The sequence below is a fragment of the Saccostrea echinata genome, unplaced genomic scaffold, assembly GCF_033153115.1.
Source record: "Saccostrea echinata isolate AGI-Se365-2 ecotype Australia unplaced genomic scaffold, CSIRO_AGI_Sech_v1 ptg000051l, whole genome shotgun sequence".
Classification (NCBI taxonomy): Eukaryota; Metazoa; Mollusca; class Bivalvia; order Ostreida; family Ostreidae; genus Saccostrea; species Saccostrea echinata.
In genome coordinates this window covers 10,318,837-10,340,119 of record NW_026889800.1, presented here as the reverse complement: position 1 = coordinate 10,340,119, position 21,283 = coordinate 10,318,837, and the positions used below count along the sequence as shown (strand labels likewise).

General features: G+C 35.1%; 2 protein-coding genes across 2 annotated transcripts; both read left to right on the top strand.

The window, feature by feature from the left end:
- The first annotated feature begins 720 nt into the window (after positions 1–720).
- On the top strand, positions 721–15,788 carry LOC133203720 (tubulin alpha-8 chain-like). The gene is made up of 8 exons (XM_061339488.1): positions 721–817; positions 8,639–8,867; positions 9,098–9,246; positions 9,495–9,647; positions 10,015–10,318; positions 13,310–13,570; positions 13,878–14,018; positions 14,152–15,788. Exons 1-8 carry the CDS (start codon positions 815–817, stop codon positions 14,274–14,276), a joined length of 1,365 nt encoding a protein of 454 aa, XP_061195472.1. The 5' UTR covers positions 721–814; the 3' UTR covers positions 14,277–15,788.
- A 1,557-nt stretch (positions 15,789–17,345) lies between these two features.
- On the top strand, positions 17,346–20,060 carry LOC133203577 (uncharacterized). The gene has a single exon (XM_061339347.1). It carries the CDS (start codon positions 17,528–17,530, stop codon positions 18,683–18,685), a length of 1,158 nt encoding a protein of 385 aa, XP_061195331.1. The 5' UTR covers positions 17,346–17,527; the 3' UTR covers positions 18,686–20,060.
- The last annotated feature ends 1,223 nt before the right edge of the window (positions 20,061–21,283 follow it).

The following is a 21,283-nucleotide window of genomic DNA, read 5'->3' as shown; positions in this document are numbered from 1 at the left end:
AGTTTGGTAAAATTTTGCAAAAACTCCCAAGGTCAAGAGATAAAATATGTTTGTATCCAAAGAAAGGTCTTTTTCATAAGGAATACACATGTGAAATATGAAAGAAACCAAAGCAGAAAGTTGGGGAGTAAAGACCAATGTATTTTGAGATCTGATGCAAACAGTGGTGTGGTACCACGAGACAGACAATACGTGTGTATGATATGATGTCTGCAGTATTTAATCGAAAAAAATCATAGATCTTAATCTCCTTTACCATGTTGCAAAAACTACGAAGATTTTTGTAGTGGAAAAAAGTCATATTCTTACGACAGAGAACGTCCAGGCCTGGGGACCTAAGAGTCCTGTTTTAAACAGAGCTGCAATAGACCAAGTAGGCTAATAATTTGGAAGAAGCGAATCTTGCATAGTACAAATGTTTTCATTGATACTGCAATAAGATTCACAGCAAGTGAAATTCGTCATCGTCCATAGATTCTCAGCTTTGGTTGTATACTTAAGTTTTGAGTTTAAGGATTGCATTTAAGTTTCTAAACTCTTTTAGTAATTTAAATGATGTGCAAAAGAGAATTCACAGTGCATGCATGATATATCTTGATCAAGAAAACTTCTGGAGTAGAAATGTGATGATAAAATACAAGTAAGAGGGAATGCCTAAATTTTTATTCGAACAAAGAGGTGTTGCATGTGAGTGACGTCATCGTGTATCTTCAGTGAGAGCAAAATTTGTCTGATTCGCGTTGTTCTTAACCCGTTGACATCCGTGAGGAAAATTTTAAAATTCGTTCGTGTTATTCTCTTGAAAACTTTCGTCATGGTAAGAAAATTATTTCTTTCTATATGCATGACATAGAATCTATGTTCTACATTTATTCAAGGAAAAAGTAAAAATGAGTTTGGCGATCATTTAATGTATAAAAAAGTCTTTTCTTTTAATTACGAAAGAAGCATATCTCGTAATTTATTTATCCATGGTCATACTTATCATCACCTCGTTAGTAATTTTTGCTTTTTGATTCGTAAAACTATTAATTTAAAAGTGTGCTCTAGTGACTAACTTTAATCATCCCTAAAAACGTTAACATATATTGCACTTCAAGACTTCTGCACTACATTGGCAGATGGCAGAAGGCACGCGCAGCTCAACAGCTGTAGCTTCTGCTAAGTGGAAGTTTTCACACCATTGACATTCTTTCTCAAAAATTGCGAAAATGGCCCGTAGTATCAATTTGAAAGAATATGAGTAATTCGATCAACATCTGTTTTAAAAGTGAATTAAATATTTATTTTTTTCAAAGGGATAGGAAATGCTGGTAAAATTCCTATATTCTTTTTTAAAATACTCAAACAACATGGTATCAGAATGTAATTGGCTATCAGTAGTATATATGCCAATGTCATCATCGAACTGGACCAGGTTTGTATATTAAAGCGAGCATTTATGACACACAGTAAAGTTTCTCAATCATATGGTTAACGACTGTTACACTTTTTTTCTCCCAACTAACATGATGGTGATCATTTTTGTCATCGTAGCTAATCGGAAACTTTTCCTCCCTTCTTCATATTTAAACTTGTGTATCATATGAAGTTAATAACGGAATTTCTTATATTTTGATAACCCTAGATGGGATTATCAATAGGATTTTATCCGAGACAGAACTAATGGAACTGTTTACCATCTTTCCCTACAAGTAACTCTTACGTTAGCAGCACCGTTCCTGTTTGATGATTTCGTTCATTGTACAGTAATTGACAAAATTACAATGTCAGACTAAAGAATGGAACCGTTCATAAATCAAATTACCCTTAATCAGTTTTGCTATACGTTTGTACCGTGTTATAATTACGTTACTGTTGCCTGCAAAAAGGTTTGCAGACAACCTTTCCCTTTGCAGTGAGTCATTGTAAAAACAGATTGTTTTATTATTTCTCAGGATGAGAAACAGACTGAAAATAGAGAAACATTGCAGATAGTCGTGCATCACTTTGTAGCAGATGTGGTGTTACGTAAGACTTTGAATATCGAAGTCTCCTAAATACATTTCGTCTTCCAAAACACTGTGAAGTAAAACAAAGTCGGATTGGAGGGAGTGATGTTCTACATACATGGGAGGATGTGTAGCATCATTAAAGTCCGCGTATAATTGTATTCACATGTATTTGACGATGAAAAGATCGTGATTCAATGTGCAAGCGTAGCACTAAAAATTCCAATGAGATAAAGTTGTATCTTTTTTTTTTTTTTACATAATGTGTACTTCATTTTTTTCCTTAAGGAAGATTAAAACACTGTTCACTGAAGAGTTCTAATTCTGTACCGGGAAATTTCCGTTAGAGTGATCTTCCCTTTGATGTTGAACACATTATTTACACGATTTTTTATGCCCTGGGATCGAATGATACCGTGGGTATATTGTTTTTGTCCTGTCTGTCTGTTTGTCTGTCTATCTGTTGTCAACTTTAACCTAGCCCATAACTATTGCGCTGTCAAGGGTAAGGCTTTGATATTTGACATGAGTGTACATTATGACAAGACCTATCCTTGGGTACCACCATATATGACCTTTTGATCTTGACCTTGGAGTTTGACCCAGTTTTGCAAAATTTTACCAAACTTTAACCTTGGCCATAACTTTTGAACGGTTGGTGCAAAGGCTTTCATACTTCATATGTGTAGTCCTTGTGAGAAGACCTTTCTTTGGATACCAACAACTTTGACCCTTTGACCTTGACCTTGGAGTTTGACCTACTTTTGGAAAACTTTAACCTTTGCAATAACTATTGAACAGTTGGTGCTAGGCCTTTCATATTTCACAAGTGTTATCCTTGTGGCAAGACCTTCCTTTTGATACCAACAACTTTGACCCTTTGACCTTGACCTTGGAGTTTGACCTACTTTTGGAAAACTTTAACCTTGGCCATAACTTTTGAACAGTTGGTGCAAGATCTTTCATACTTCATATATGTAATCCTTGTGACAAGACCTTTCTTTGGATACCAACAGCTTTGACCCTTTGACCTTGGATTTTTACCTACTTTTGGAAAACTTTTAACCTTGGCCATAACTTTTGAACGATTGGTGCTTCGGTTTTCATATTTCATCTGTGTATTTCTTGGGAGAAGACCTTTCCTTTGGCACCATTAATTTTGACCATTTGACCTTGATGTTTGATATACTTTTGAAAAAAAAACTTTAACCTTTTCCATATCTATTCAATGGTTGCTGCTAGGCCTTTCATATTTCACAGGTTTATTCCTCGAGACAAGACCTTACTTTGGGTATCAACATATTTGATTTGCATTTGAGAAAGTGTAACCTTTGCTATAAGTTGCCATACGGGGGCATCAGTGTTTCACAAACACATCTTGTTTGTTTTTTTCCATATTAGTAAACAAAACCGATTTCTGTTACTTCAATAGATTGTACTTCAATGTTTATATTTTTATGCCCCCGTAATCTAAGATTCGGGGGTATACAGTTTTTGCCCTGTCCGTCTGTATGTTTGTATGTCTGTTCATCTGTTTGTCTGTTTGTCCGCAAAAAATTTAACATTGCCCATTACTTTGATTGGTTGGAGCTATAACTTTCATATTTCAGATGTGTATTCCTCATGACAAGACCTTTTGACCTTGGAGTTTAACCCAGTTTTGCAAAACTTAAACAAACTTTAACCTTGGTCATAACTTTTGAACGGTTGGTGCTAGGGTTTTCATACTTCACATGTGTAATCCTTGTGACAAGACCTTCCTTTGGATACCAACAACTTTGACCTTTGGACCTTGACCTTGAAGTTTGACCTACTTTTGAAAAACTTTAACCTTTGCAATAACTATTGAACAGTTGGTGCTAGGGCTTTCAAACTTCACATGTTAATTCTTGTTACAAGACCTTCCTTTGGATACCAATAACTTTGACCCTTTGACCTTGACCTAGGAGTTTGTCCTACTTTTGAAAAACTTTAACCTTGGCCATAACTTTTGAACAGTTGGTGCTAGGGCTTTCATACTTCACATATGCAATCCTTTTGACAATACCTTACTTTGGATACCAACAACTTTGTCCGTAAATTTGGAGTTTGACCTACTTTTGAAAACCTTTAACCTTGGTCATATCTTTTGAACAGTTGGTGGCTTGGTGCTAGGGCTTTCATTTTTCACATGTTTATTTCTTATGAAAAGACCTTTCCTTGGGTTCCATCAATTTTGACCATTTGACCTTGACGTTTGACTCACTTTTGAATAACTTTAACCTTTTCCATATCTTTTCAATGGTTGCTGCTAAGGCTTTCATATTTCACAGGTTTATTCCTCGAGACAAGACCTTACTTTGGGCACCAACATATTTGATTTTAGAAAGTTTAACCTTCACTATAAGTTGCCATACGGGGGCATCAGTCTTTCACAAACACATCTTGTCTTAAAGTCAAAAAATGACTTCATTAGCGATTACTATTATAGTAGAACTTTACACTTTAAATTGTAATCTTTAGGAGATGCATATTAAGGAGTAATGTCTTCTCAGAAATGACACTGTTTGACATGAAAACAGCAGTAGAGATTGTACGACGATAAAGTATTCGTCTAAATGTCTTTAAATAGTTTTATTTTGACACAGGCCAATATATTTGTTGTCTGATTTCAAAAAAAAAATCGAACAAATATTGATCATATCAGCTAGGATACCTAGTTCCGTTCATGTTTATATCTATGATATATCTATATATCTATATCTATATCTATCTATATATATATATATATATATCTATATATATATATATATATATATATCTATATATATATATCTATATCTATATATATATATATATATATATATATATATATATATATATATATATATATGTATGTATATATATATATATATATATATATATATATATATATATATATATATATATATATATATATATATATATATATATATATATATATATATATATATATATATATATATATATATATATATATATATATATACATATCTACGTATTTTTCAATTAACACTGTTGCCATTGTAACTAAATAAAGAATATTTACTAAATCATTTCAAATTGCTTCTCCAGCGTTATCAAAATACTACTTCTCGTACAGTTTTGTTTATTTATTTGTTTGTTTAAAATGCTTTAAATTGAAACAACGTCAAGATTTACCATATTCTTCCTTTTTAATGCTACTTACAGGCCCGTAGGAAGCAATTTTACTTGGGGGGGGGGGGGGGAGGCACAGTCATACATTTTCAGTTGAGGGGGGCACTATCGCCTACAAATATTTCTTGACAAGCAAAAAAAAAAAAAAAAAAAAAAAAAGGTCATCAGACGTTTTTATTGAGGGGGCACAAGCATACAGTATCTATGTTATCTATAGTAATCTATATATCAGCAAAATTATTGGGGGGGGGGGGGAACGCCCCCCCCCCGTGCCCCCCCCCCCCGGTTCCTACGGCTATGACTTTTACTGTTTGTCTGATTTCAATGAAACATAGCAATGTAGACTACTTCTAACACTGGCGGATTTAAGGGGGGGGGCGTGGGGGGGCGCACGCCCTCCCTAAAATTTTCAAACAATGATATGACTAATATTAATAATGCCAAACTTTGGTACATATAAACTAACCAATACCACTATTACTGTGCCTGGTTTTACTCTTAAAATACACGAAAATCCAGGAACTTCCGGGGGCTTCGCCCCCTGGGCCCCCTCTATTCAAAGTATGATATGATTAGTATTAATAATGCCAAACTTTGGTACATATAAACTAACTAATACCACTATTATTGTGCCTGGTTTTACTCTTAAAATACACGAAAACCCAGGAGCTTCCGGGGGCTTCGCCCCTGGGCCCCCTCTATTCAAAGTATGATATGATTAGTATTAATAATGCCAAACTTTGGTACATATAAACTAACCAATACCACTATTATTGTGCCTGGTTTTACTCTTAAAATACACGAAAACCCAGGAGCTTCCGGGGGCTTCGCCCCCTGGGCCCCTTCTATTCAAAGTATGATATGATTAGTATTAATAATGCCAAACTTTGGTACATATAAACTAACCAATACCACTATTATTGTGCCTGGTTTTACTCTTAAAATACACGAAAACCCAGGAGCTTCCGGGGGCTTCGCCCCTGGGCCCCCTCTATTCAAAGTATGATATGATTAGTATTAATAATGCCAAACTTTGGTACATATAAACTAACCAATACCACTATTATTGTGCCTGATTTTACTCTTAAAATACACGAAAACCCAGGAGCCTTAAGGCGGCCCCCAGACCCCCTGCCTGAACGAAGTTATCCACGCCCCCCCCCCCCAATCACAAATCCTGTATCCGCCCATGTCTAAATACTAGTATATGGTTTCTATTTTTGATTTTTTAATTGCTATGGATAGTGTATTCATCCCTTCCTGAAAAAAAGAAATTTCTCTCTTTAAATATTTCACAATAGCCCTGAAATTATATTTATCTGTAGCATGCCGTCTGTGACGAAAAAGTTAAGAGGAAATCATTATTATTATTCCATATGCACTGACCTACAGCTACAGTCTCCCTAGAGACTTAATACTCTGACAGTTAAATAAAACCAGATTGTTCTGTTTGTTCGATTGACAAGTACTTCTGTGTGATTTTTTCCCTTTACAAACATCTTCACCTTCCCCACTTAAATTCCAATCCCTTATTGTTCTAACCTTACACTATAACAAGTCACTATTAGAAATTAGACTTGAAACCGAACTCGTAACACATTAAGAATGTGAGCATAACAAATATTAAACTTTGTATTGATTCAAATCTTTTGATTTCACAATTATTCCGGTCCGCTTGCACGATTTTGTGACAGACGGACAAACAACTGACCAACACATCTCCTTTCTCGGTTTCAGAAAAATATAATCAGTTTTTTAAAAAACCCCTTTGTGGGGAAAAATGATACTTTGTTGAATATTGCAGAAATTACTGAGAGAAAAATGATTCCTATTTTTAATCATTCTTCTGATGTGTGGAACCCCACCCCCACCCTTTCCCCCCTGGAAAATCCCTGATCCGCCCCTGTGAAGTAAATATTTGCTAAATCAAAAAAGGAGAATTATTTGACATCGAAAGAGAAGCGGAGTTTACATCAATCTAAGATTATTCATCTATGGCCCAGGTCTTAGCTTTCTAAATATATTGGTAAATAAATTAATCAGGTTACACCATTCACAGATTCCAGAGAAGAAATACATTTCCATAAACATGATTTAGACATGGAGTCAGAAAGCATGTTTTCCCCCATTCAGATGATCATTTATGAAAAAGAAATTTCACCGAATAGAATAGATTATAAGACAAATAGCAAGTACTGGTGTTGTAGAGTAGGGTTTCCCCTATAGCCAGTTTTCACAAGGAATCTGTACTCTGGAGTAGGACTCCCCTCGAGTTAAAATCTCCTACTGGAGCCAAATTTCCCCCTTTCTTTCTTAGAATACGATTTCCCTAATTTATCATATCGAAAATATAGGGCTAAATGTATATTTGAGAGTCAACTAATTTTTAATGGAAATATGAGCGTTTAGACTCAAAAGATGTTAAAATTTAAAATTTAGTAAGAAATCTAAAAATATATAGCTAAAATCATTGAGTCTCAACTCAAAATTTTAACTAATAAGAAATTGTAAAGTTAGCCATTCAAAAAATCGTAAGACTCAAAGTTTCAACACCTCTTTTGGCGCAGCGGTACCCGTTTATTCACGAATTTTAATATGTTTACCATGCCACTTTTAGAGATTTAATAATTTGTTTGCCCTCTAACGGACCAGTATTTTATCTCTGGATTTGTGCTTTTTAGAAAGAGTGAGCGAGAAAATTCTAAAATTTAAATTATTGATAGTTTCCACATACATGTACCATTTTGTGAGTATTTGGATCGAGTAGCCTTTCAAAGGGAGAAAAAGCCAAAAGCAAGAAACACTGCTCTTGCAAGCCATAGCACAAGTATGTCCCCTCGACCCCAGCGGTGTAATTTTGGATTTGCATGAAAGCATGCAGTAAGTAAATGCTTTCTTTAAGTTTTAAAAATTTCCCAGTTTAAGAAATTGACCCATTTTTTAAATTCGATGGCAACGGCAACTGGTTTGGATATTTAACCTCTGAAAGTGGGATAGACACACATCATGCATGATACATGCATTTTGATTTTATTGGAGGAAATCGCACGCCATAGTCAGAGTAGGATTTCCCCGGAAAAATTGAAACTGCATGGTATTGGATTTTTGTGGGGGGAAATCCTACTCTATAGCCTTTCATCCGGGGGGGGGGGGGGGAGGGTCCTTCTCTAGAGCCAGTTTTCGGGGTGGGTGGGTGGGTGGGTTAGAGGGAAAAAATAACTCTACAAGACGTGTATATATGTAATAGGCAAACGACAGTAATACAGTAAGTGCTTAATTTTGGAGTTTCTTGGGGATGGTCACCAAAGTCATGATAATTACGATCAGAAATCTACAGCAAATGCTTCAGTGCTTCTGGTATCGAAACAATTAAATATTTTGTAAACAATCACAACTGCTTGATATAGGAAAAAGAATGAAATGTATACTGTCTAGAAAGTCCATTGATCTCATGATTTTTTCATTTCCAGAGAGAATGTATATCTATCCACGTGGGCCAAGCCGGGGTCCAGATGGGCAATGCATGCTGGGAACTTTATTGCTTGGAGCATGGTATCCACCCAAATGGTCACCTGATCTGTGACAAACCAATCGCCGTCAACAACGGGGACGAGTCTTACAACACGTTCTTTAACGAGACCAGCGCGGGAAAACATGTACCACGTGCGATTTACGTGGACTTGGAGCCCAGTGTAGTAGGTTTGTATTGAATGCTATAATAGTTTATTCATATACATATGCTACATAAGCTGACTCAATAGCTGTTCAAGTCGAAGCATACTGAGTACACGTTTTATAAGCATTTCATTCCATTAAAAAATTAAATAGCTAGAAACCGGAAGCACTACTTGTGTTCGCCCAGCATCTTTCTCTAACACACTGGTTTAACTGTTCAACTTTTTATAATGACATTGATCATTTCTGACCAGACGAGGTCCGCTGCAGCAACTACAAACAACTGTTTCACCCTGAACAACTTATCAGTGGGAAGGAGGATGCAGCCAATAACTACGCGAGGGGACATTACACTGTAGGCAAAGAGATCGTCGATCTGGTGCTCGACAAAATTAGGAAACTTGTACGTATAACTACCCTTGTTATGTTGTTTTGAACCTTATTTCATTTACATCTACTTTCAACTCTGCATTTAGGCGGTAATTCATGAGTTATAATATATTCATAAGGAAAATGTATTATTTTTTCAATTTGGGCTTACACTGTAAGTTGAGGAGAAAGACTGAAAATATACCCCCAAAAGAAGACAGTATTCTAATGTTTTATTAAATCAGTTTATTTCGTGTTGATTCACTTGTTGATCATTTACAGGCTGACCAATGCACAGGTCTCCAGGGATTCCTCGTCTTCCACAGCTTTGGGGGCGGAACCGGAAGTGGGTTTTCTTCCTTGTTAATGGAAAGATTGTCAGTTGATTACGGAAAGAAATCAAAACTCGAATTTGCAGTATACCCAGCCCCTCAGGTAGAGAATAATCAGGAGCTTTTTTCACTTTGGGCTTGTTATTTTGTATTTTATAGAATGTAGGTTTTTTGAATGATCCGCAGTCATATATTTACAATGAAGCCAAATAATTAAATGATTTACAAATTCGCACGCATTCCTTTACAATACGTTACGTGTAAATATACAAAAGAAATAAATGTCTTGCAATAATTAAACAAACTTCTAAACAATGCAAATGTTGCATGGAAAGTTGTTTCCAATTTAAACAGCCCCTTTCTCACATAAAATTTCTTAAGGCTATTCATAGCTCGACCTCATTCCAAGCTATGTACAAGTTACATTTGTTTGAGGTTAAATTGTATGTAACCATGTATCCTTCTTTTAGATATCAACAGCCGTGGTAGAACCGTACAATTCCATCCTAACCACTCACACGACTCTTGAACACTCCGACTGTGCTTTCATGGTCGATAACGAGGCAATATACGATATTTGTCGGAGAAATCTTGACATAGAAAGACCCTCCTACAAAAATCTGAACCGTTTGATTGGCCAAATTGTCTCCTCCATCACAGCCTCACTTCGATTTGACGGCGCGCTGAATGTAGATTTGACCGAGTTTCAAACTAACTTGGTGCCCTATCCCAGGATACATTTTCCTCTAGTTACTTATGCTCCAATCATTTCAGGTAAATGAAGCATAAACGTTTTCTTTTTTATTTATAAAAAATGTATTTGAACCCAAGAAAAATCTCTGTAATATATGAAACAAAGAGTATATACAGAGTATACCCGGGTATATAGATTCAGTATACAGTATATACAGAGTATACCCGGGTATATAGATTCAATATACAGTATATACAGAGTATACCCGGGTATACAGATTCAGTATACAGTATATACAGAGTATACCCGGGTATATAGATTCAGTATACAGTATATACAGAGTATACCCGGGTATATAGATTCAGTATACAGTATATACAGAGTATAACCGGGTATATAGATTCAGTATACTGTATATACAGATGATATGTAGTTATTTGTCAATTTTTTTTGAGAACACATAATGGCATTGCTGTGTTTTTGTCCATACACTAAATTTTCCAAACTCTCCAATAGATCCCCCCCCCCCGATTCTCTGATAGAATTGTTATTTTAGCTCCTAATGGACTACATACTGTATTGGTTATCTTCATTTTATGCACAGAGCTTATTAATTCACTGTGGAGCTTTTTCGTTATTTACTGTGGCTTTTTGTCAAAAAATGGCTTTCTTTGGTTCCCCGTATGTTTATTGTGAAAGATGTTCAAGGAGTTTATTTAGAAACAAAACTTGAAACGTTTTAATGATTTCATAGGGTTGATAAAACTTGTAAGTCCAGATAATCAATATCGATCAGTGAATTTTATGCTCCATTTAATAATCTCTGGAGTCATGATGACGAAAAAGGTCGGCTTGGGTTTTCCGGATAACAATACAAATATTGACACAAGATGAATGTATGTATAATGCATAATGAAAATAAAAATTCGTCATACATACAAGTTTGCTTTAATATTGAAAATGTTTTGAACAAATGACAAACAAAAATCTTGAGGATTAAGTCACGTGTTGTCAGAAGCGATGTCTTTCGTAAATATATGCGTCTTTAAAATCATACACAAGTCTTTGTAAACTTCATGTTCAGTTTGTGGGATAGATTAGTCTCGGAAGTGCCCCTAGGCCTGAGTCAGCAAAAACTCTAGAATAGCACCTGCAATTTCTTATAGAAAATATGACAGTATAGCATCCTAAGCACATATCTACATATATACACAAAAATTTGGTAAACTGGAACATAAACGTTCTCCTATGGTAGACATACAGGCCAAAAAAGCAGACAACAGAAGCTGTGTCTACTTATCTCTGTACAAGTCTCTAAATCATCTGGATGTTTTTATTGTTCCTATATATGTGTTGCACTGCACTTTGGTACTACTCCGTGTTCTGAGCACTATATTAGGTCTACAGTGTATGTCATATTGGGTTACATGTATTTTACAGATCTAGAGTTTTAGAAAACTTAATGTTTATTCTATACTTTCAGTGTATTATAACAATGCTGTCTACTTTCACTGTATTATATCAATGCTGTCTACTTTCAGTGTTATCTACTCCGTTTGTATTCAGACTATGCTGTCTACTTTCAGTGTATTATAACAATGCTGTCTACTTTCAGTGTTTCTTTATAAAGATATCTACTCCGTTTGTATTCTGACTATGCTGTCTACTTTCAGTGTATTATAACAATGCTGTCTACTTTCAGTGTTTATTTATTAAGATATCTACTCCGTTTGTATTCTGACTATGCTTTCTACTCCAGTGCACTGTAACAAAGCTGTTTACTTCCAGTATATCGTTACTATGTTGTTGACTTCCAGTATATTTTCTTTACTGTGTTGCTGACTTCCAGTATATCCTGACTTTGTTGTCTACATCCAGTATATTTTGACTATGCTGTCTACATCCAGTATATTTTGACTATGCTGTCTATTCCAGTGTTTTTGACTATGCTGTCTACTTCCAGTTTATCTTGAGTATGTTGTCTACTTCTAGTGTGTTCTAAGTATGCTGTCTACTTCCAATGTATTTTAACTACTTTTTATTCGCGAGAACTTTATTTTCGTGTACTTATGCGAGACAATCGGCTCGCGAAAATGTCATTCTCTTGTATACTTTTTAAAATTATATAGATTATACAGAGCAATAGCCAGAATTCTCGAAAAAATTTTATCCCGCTTATAAATAAAAAATATCTATCTTGCGAAAATTAGATGTCGTGAAAATTTGTTGATGTAGAGTGTGCTGTCCATTCCTAGTGTATTTTGACCATGCTGACTACTTCCATAGTCTCTTGACTATTCTGTCTTATCCCATTGTATCTTTGCTATACTTCTACTCCCGGTGTGTTTTGACTATGCTGTCCATTCCCAGTACATTTTCATTATGATTTTTCACTCCTAATGCATTTTCACTTTGATGTATATCCGGTGTATCTTGACTATGGCGTTTATTTCCAATCCGCTTTATTTTGACTATGCTGTCCACCCTAAGTGTGTTTTTGACTGTGTTGTCTTCTTCTAGAGTATTCTGACTTTTCTCAGGATATTCTCTACATTACACTGTGTCTATGTTTTCTATTCCAGTTGTAAAGTCATTAGGGAATTGATGCTTCCTTCAGTATCGTTATAGTGCTGTCTATACTCCAGACACACATATCTTGTTCCTCATCTTGGTTTTTAATATAATCTTATCCCTGTGAGTTCTGACTAGGTTCTTGATTCTAGTACTTCCAAATATGACTCTGCTCTCTACTCTTGGTTTACATGTACTTTGGTTATCCTGTTTACAGTCTGTGATACGTGGCTGTGCCCTTATACCCGAATATACTCTATGCTCTTGAAACTCTCCTGCACAAAAAACACTTTATAATGCCTAGATATTATTTCCCTTCCAAGAGTAGTTTAGTTTTGTCCCCATTTTGTAGAGACTTTTATTCTGTGTAATTTCGTTCAATCCAGGCATTAATATTAATACCTATGTACATGTATGTTTATGATTGAGACATTTACGTATAGAATTAATTCATCAGATGTTAATGTGTTGATATTAATACTTAAATGTGTGTTTTAAAGCGGAGAAGGCCTACCATGAGCAGATGTCGGTGCAGGAAATCACCAACGCCTGTTTCGAACCCAGTAACCAAATGGTCAAGTGTGATCCACGGAATGGGAAGTACATGGCCTGTTGTATGTTGTACCGTGGTGATGTGGTTCCTAAAGATGTCAACGCAGCCATAGCGACGATTAAAACAAAGCGCTCAATAGAATTCGTGGATTGGTGTCCCACTGGGTTTAAAGTGGGCATCAATTACCAACCTCCCACCATAGTACCGGGTATATAGTTATCTTAAAATACACGTAGTATATGCGTGCATTACATGAAGTATGGCATTGAGGTTTTTATTTTTTCCAAATTCCCATCTTTTCATTTCGACAATAACTTTGCACTTCGTGCACATACATGTAAATGTATATGTGTACCTTGCTTGTACGTTTTTCTCTTCCATGGTTTTGTAAGGTATTTAATAGATTTTATCTGTGTATATAAAAAAAACTGTTAATTAAATGAATATCCTAAGTCAGTGATAGAAGGTATAATGGCGCACCTGAAATGACCTTCAGTATTTGTTGCTTTGTGTAGGAGATGACCTTGCGCAGGTCAAGAGAGCCGTGTGTATGCTGAGTAACACGACCGCCATAGCCGAGGCTTGGTCCAGACTCGACCATAAGTTTGATCTTATGTATTCCAAACGTGCATTTGTACACTGGTACGTCGGGGAAGGTAAGTGTACACCTGTATTGAAGAATATTGTGTTTTCTGAGAAATAAATATCATGATTTGAAATACCTCTAATTTACTTGGACACACGCTCAGTGATGATGGGGAAAATGATGATGATGATGATGATTTTAAGGTATGGAGGAGGGAGAATTTGCGGAGGCTCGAGAAGATCTTGCTGCCTTGGAGCGGGACTATGAAGAAGTGGGCGTCGACTCTGTTGAAAATGGCGCGGAAGAGGACGAGACAGAGGAATATTAAAAGGACCAAGATTTCATCTCATATTTTACGTGTTGACTGTTGTTATATATATGTTTGCATAGAATAAAGGGAGATTACTGACACACAATGTATCACTGAGAAGGGGAACAAACTGTTTCCGATCGAGAATGATATTTAATGTATTTCAAATTTGAAAACTTGTCTCCATTAGCTCAATGTTTATTGCATTCCCAATGTTTGCAACAGTTTACTCTTTTGACATATGTAAGTACTAACATTAAAGGCACCATACGTGTGTACTAGTAATTAATAAGTATGTTTGCGATTTGTAATTCCTTTTTCATCTTTTGATTTCAAATAGAAGCCTTTCGTATTTGTTCTGTAATGCTGCTGGATGCTTGATATATTTATAACTGTTCAATGTCTAAGTTGACTATAGAATTTAATCTGTTTTTTATGCCCCCGTATCGAAGATTCGGGGTATATAGTTTTTGCCCTGTCCGTCCGTCTGTGTAGCTGTCTGTTTGTCCGCAAAAACTTTAACATTGCTCTTAAACTTTTGATTGGTTGGAGCTTTGGCTTTCATATTTCACATGTGTATTCCTTGTGACAAGACCTTTCCTTGCGTACCATCATATTTGACCTTTTGACCTTGACCTTGGAGTTTGACCCAGTTTTACAAAATTTTTCCAACTTTAACCTTGGCCGTAACTTTTGAACGGTTTGTGCTAGGGCTTTCATACTTCATATGTGTAGTCCTTGTGACAAGACCTTCCTTTGGATACCAACAACTTTGACCTTGACCTTGGAGTTTGACCTACTTTTGGAAAACTTAAACCTTGGCCATAACTTTTGAACAGTTGATGCTAGGGCTTTCATTCTTCACATATGGTATCCTTGTGACAATCCCTTCCTTTAGATACCAATAATTATAGCCCATTGACCTTGACCTTGGAGTTTGACCTACTTTTTTGAAAACTTTAACCTTTACCATTTCTTTTGAACCGTTGGTTCTAGGGCTTTCATATTTCACATATGCAATCCTTTTGACAAGACCCTCCTTTAGATACCAACAATTATAGCCCATTGACCTTGACCTTGGAGTTTGACCTACTTTTGGAAAACTTTAACCTTGGCCATTTCTTTTGAACGATTGGTGCTAGGGCTTTCATATATCACATGTGTATTTCTTGTGAGAAGGCCTTTCCTTGGGCACCATGTATTTTAACCCTGGCCTTGATGTTTGACTTACTTTTGAAAAACTTTGACCTTTTCCATATCTTTTCAATGATTGCTGCTAGGGCTTTCATATTTCACAGGTGTATTTTTCGGTACAAGACCTTACTTTATGTACCAACATATCTGATTTGCATTTGAGAAAGTTTAACCTTCGCTATAAGTTGTCATACGGGGGCATCAGTGTTTCACAAACACATCTTGTTTTAATCTGCTAAGGTCATCTTTGAGTGCACGTGCACGAGTGATTAGTCAGAATTATTTGCATTTTGTGTATTATGCTCCTCAGTAATAAAAAAGAATCGTATTATAAAATTGTCATCTCTACTGTTCATATCACTGGTGATATTTATAACCAGACAGTATCGAAAGATGTCTATACTAAAGTCCTTTGTCTCAAAAATCACGGACGGATAATGAAAATTCAAAGCGTTGTTAACGTTAGTGCATATAGGATTATATATATATATATATATATATATATATATATATATATATATTGTATATATATATATATATATATATATATATATATATATATATATATATATATATATATATATATATATATATATATATTGTATATGTATATATATATATATATATATATATATATATATATATATAACAGGCCCGTAGGAAGCAAAGATCATTAGACGTTTTTATTGAGGGGGCACAAGCATATAGTATCTATTTCTTCTATAGTAATCTATATATCGGCAAAATTATTGGGGGGCACCCCCCCCCCCGGTTCCTATGGCCATGTTATAAATCTGTATTTAAGATTTTGTGCATTAAAAATGGATGATAATACAAATTAGTTTTTTCTGAAAACATGATTTATAAACATGGGACAAGCCAACATCCTTAAAAAATTCTGAAATTGGAAACATCTTCAAAATAATTAGTGCAAAATAAATATGACTCTGTTAATTAGAATTCCATTAAAAAAAAAAGGCATCAAAAAAACTGACGAGTGTGCGGTTTCCGAGTTTAAAAATTGTTCTCGTATGACGACACACGTCTGTCTGTTTCTGACAGGTTCCTTTGACTCCGTGGTAACCAAACCGCCCCCACAAAGCACCAGTGTCTTTCCGGAACGTGCTATGTTGCAACTTGACATGGGTAAAGGGGCCAAGATTGGAAATTCCCATTAGATCATTCAATGAACTTCTAATATAAAAATGTAAATGATTAAGGAAATGACTTTGCTTTTATGACATCAATGACTTTTTAAGTGGGCTTTCAATCTGAGATCCGTGCATCGATTAAAACATGTGATGTGTTTACAACATTATAATAAACGTAAAATACAAATTTAAAGTTCCAAGTCCCGGTACTATTCCTGTACCAACTTCCCAAAATATATAAACATCTTGCATTCTTTAATTCTATTTTTAACCTGGTTTATTTAATTGAAATTTTTAGAAGAATTAACAGAGTCTGTGAACTGAATTAAAGTTTTATATGATAGAAATTACGCTTTTATTTTACTTTAAATTAAATATTTTAATAAGTGATCCTCAGGTGTATAAAAATAGAAAAAATAAAATAACATGCGAAGTCAGCATTAGCTTAATTATTTTAATTGATTTAATTAATTTTAAAAAAGTCTTCACCGCAGAGAGAATGTACCACTGTTGTCATGACAGCTACTGACGCCGGGATTCCCTAATTACCTGATTTCTCTATGTCTACTCAAGGGTAAAGACGTAATCAATTAATAGTTAACTTGATTGTCATGAATAAGACTCCAAATCACCGTGACATTCCTGTAAGTTAAAATTAGGCATGATCAAGCATGACAGGGTATTTAAAGCAAACACAGAAATATACATCGATGACCTTATATATTGGAAATATTAAAGGGTTCTCGACTGCGCATGTCTTCAGGTAAATCTGTCGGAAGTATTGATCTTGAGTCAGGTATTGTTCAAAGCTAATACCTGAGTGCCAAAGACAAAATAATTTCATTCAATACACTGGAGTATAAACAAAGAGACGTTGGATTACATGAATTTGTTCACAAAATTTTTACCCGGCGTGGAAAAGTGATGAAAAATGACGACATGAAACCACCGTTAAACGACGAAGCGTGCTTGGAAACGTCAATTGTCATGCAGGGAAAAACCAATGCCGGGCGAACTGGCGGAAGACGAAAATTGGTAATTCATTTCGATATTCGGAACACTGTGCTTGTGGCCGATTCAGTAACTAAAGTATCGATGGAGCAAGCTTTAAATAGTTTTCTGACTGGAGTTGCGTGGGGAAGGGCTAATAATTCAGAATGGCATTGGCATTCTTACACTCCCTCTCTCACTCCTCCCGCTCCAGGTACCACAACGATTTACAAGTTCCTAGAAAAGTTACTGGTTAAAACTCCGGCAGATCGTACCATGCTGAGGATTGCCACTGGAGACTTTACCCATACGGCTATGGGTGAGGGTTTTCTTCCGGTTTTCGAGGATCATCTTCATCATTTGAGATGGATGCACGATCCAGTAGAGCATCTCACCATGTGTGGCAAAAATGGAAAGCATTACCACTATATCCTACCGTCTGTGTATCGTGTCATCTACAAGCTGTGTGAAGATAATCGAGATTTCTCTGTAGTGTTCAGGACGTACGGGTTGGATGCTAAAAACGTACTCACTAGTCTTTCTCACGGTTTGACTGGAAAACACCCCGATTTTCCCACTCCTTTGGACATCGATGTCAATTTAACGCCTGGTAAAGTCTATAGAAAACCAGACGAACCTATTGTTTTCGAAGTGCAAGACAAGAAGTCTAGAAATGGAGAAGGGACTTCCGTTTATACAGGTGACCGTGAAATTTACACAATGCTCAGTCAAACAGAGGGGATATGTGCCTTTCAGGACGATTTTTTGTGTTGGCAAGGTAATACATATCATCATCGAAGTGCCAAACCTCTGTATATAGACCCTTTTGATAAAGACGTCCATCACATTTTCTTTGATGACAACATTCGGACGTTCGAACACGACAGTATAGTGGATGTGAGAGTGTTCGAATCACCGGAAGCTAAAGAAGCGAGAAGTATATCCAATAAAGAGGCGGTTCAATACGAGAAGATGAATATGGTTCAGGCAGACCTTTTAGAAGCAATAAAAGATGTTGATTACTTCGTGAAAGCTGTACGCACTTGTGAAGAAAGATATTCGAAATATTTGGAAGAGTTTGCGAATAGCTGATCAGAATGTGTGATTTATTTCTTTGATAGATATTTTACTAATATAGAGTATATCTATTAGATGCTATGTTGAACTCTTACGATGTCTTAAGTTACTGAATTCATTTTTGTCCAATATCTTTTATAGAAATACACATAATAACAACACTTTTTTATCTAACGGAAAATTCTTGAGTCATATTAAGTATCACTTATAATATATTTCTTCATTATGGAAAATTGCCAACTTTTTATTATTAAGACACACTGACCATCAGAGCTTTAAATTTCTGCTGCCACGTATATTGGTTTCGAGTTATTGATCTACTTAATTCTCAAGGTAGTTTGGAGGATCAAATGGTGCGTGAATAACGTTTGTTTACGCTTTTAGCTGTCACCATATTAAAAATTAAAAGTCCCCCTAGTCCATTTTTAATTCATTTCATCAATTTATTTTTCCACCCCTTCACAAAACTATAAAATATTTTATTTTTTATATGTTCTAAAAATTGGATTCTTAGTCCACAATACAAATTAAAACAAAATGTCCACTAGACCCATTTAAATTTTATCGCTGGTTTAAAATTCGAAAGGTTTTGCACGTAGTCAAACGTTAGGTCTGGGTGTTTTTCCATGAATACTGTGCTCAATGTTCTGAATTTAAATTCTTTGGAAGCCAAGGACAGCGTAGAAGACTAGAATTTTAGTATACGTTATTTAATCTCATTTAAAAATATGAGCTGTTCTGTGATTTAATCAATTAAATTTTGTACATGCATTTAATGTCCTAGATTTTTATTTGCAACAGGAATACAGGGTTGATCATGTGGTGATACTCGATATGTGATATAAATCAAAAGTAATTGTACATGAACATTTATATATTAAAAATATTTATCGAGAGATTTATGTATAGAGCATTTCCGTCCATTTATCTTACGTACGTATGATATACATGTACATCAACTTCGGACGTTATGTGCAATACCTTTTTTCTTGTTCTTTTTGCTTGCTTGTGAGAGTACATGTACTTCTATGGTAATGCAACCATGACAGAGAAAATCGATCATTCTAACATTTCTCAATTTGCTGATTGCACGTACTATAATACATTTTTTTTTATATTCTCAATTGATTTTTTTTATTGCTCAAGACCCACACTTTATAACAGTATAACAATGAGCATGTTATATTAAATACGTATGCGGTTAAATACAATCTCTGGACAACGGGATTCTATAGACAATATGAACTATTTTGGATTAAGTACGAAACAAAACTCAAAAGTAGTCCCATTTATGATAGACTGAACGTTCATTTTTAGAAGTACATGCATGTATGTGTATATGTTGGAAAAGCAATGTATGAAAAAAATGAATAAAATGTCTAATACTCAAGCTATTTGTGTTTTAGTGAAAAAAATATTATGACCTACATTGAAATTACTAGTATGTTAAGGTCCAGTGCTCTCTCTCTCTCTCTCTCTCTCTCTCTGTCTCTCTCTCTCTCTATATATATATACCGTATAACCGGTATTTTCTGCCGTTGTCCAATTTTTGCGGAATTTTGCGGATAGGACAAATCCGCAAAAATTACAATCGCAAAATATTTTTCAATATTCATATAGATATTTTGTATATGCAATTATGATAAGTGGTGCGTGTGTCTGACAGGGTTCTCATTAACGCAAGAACCTGCGTACTGGACGCAGCAAAATTATTTGGAACGCAAGGTTTTTAAAAGCGATGCGTCCGCAGACTCATGAGTGGACATATCCTCGTTAGCAAGAAAATTCGGGTGTCATCGAAATTCGAAGATTTTAGATGTTAGGATTTATCCAAAACATATTGAATCAGAACCTTCCTGTAAATAATATCATAAGTTGATACAAAAACATCTTTACTTGTACCTATTTCGCAATTATTAATCCAAACTCCGATAGCTGCAAACAACACATGGTAGCTTTTCTTGTTAAAACACTTTTTTTAATCTTGTGTTTTATATTGAGACAATAATTACTGCTTGTATACACAGTGTGGCTTGATCGTCTCGTGAATTTCACCTAATGCAGACGACTGACAGGATTAGTTACGGCTCAATGCACATGACACCTGTGATTGTTAACCGTCAACTTTAGGGTACTAGATTATGCAACTGTTTGTTTTAGCTTAAAATATAAACACCAAATTAATTTTGATGGCAGTTAATTAGAAGCGTATTTTAGAATATGGCTTGGATGCATTTATTATCATTATCTATATATTTAAATATTTTAATAGATCGCATAAAACGTCTGAATAAAGATTTGTATTGTTGTTTGGGTGGACTGACACTGCATTAATTCATTTCAATTGGTATTCGAAATATTTTTACAAAAACTAACTAAAAGATAGTAGTTTAATTAAGCTTAATAGCTTAATACCAGTTCTCATACAGCTTTGATCAATATGTCTTAATGAATTTATAAACATAAACATGACAGCGTTCTGATAATTCATAAAGTTTAGTGATCGGACCCCGTAAATAAATTTTTGCGGTATAGTGCAACCGCAGAAATTGAAAACGCAGAAATTAATTTGCTACCTTTTAGGGGTTAAATCGCAAAAATTTCCAACCGCAG

What these genes read in the sequence shown, in the direction of transcription:
- LOC133203720 (XM_061339488.1), top strand. An exon ending in TCGACAAAATTAGGAAACTT is followed by an intron (nt 9,247 to 9,494) that starts GTACGTATAACT and finishes GATCATTTACAG; the next exon opens with GCTGACCAATGCACAGGTCT. An exon ending in CAGTATACCCAGCCCCTCAG is followed by an intron (nt 9,648 to 10,014) that starts GTAGAGAATAAT and finishes TCCTTCTTTTAG; the next exon opens with ATATCAACAGCCGTGGTAGA.
- LOC133203577 (XM_061339347.1), top strand. Translation starts at nt 17,528, where the DNA reads ATGAAAAATGACGACATGAAACCACCGTTAAACGACGAAGCGTGCTTG.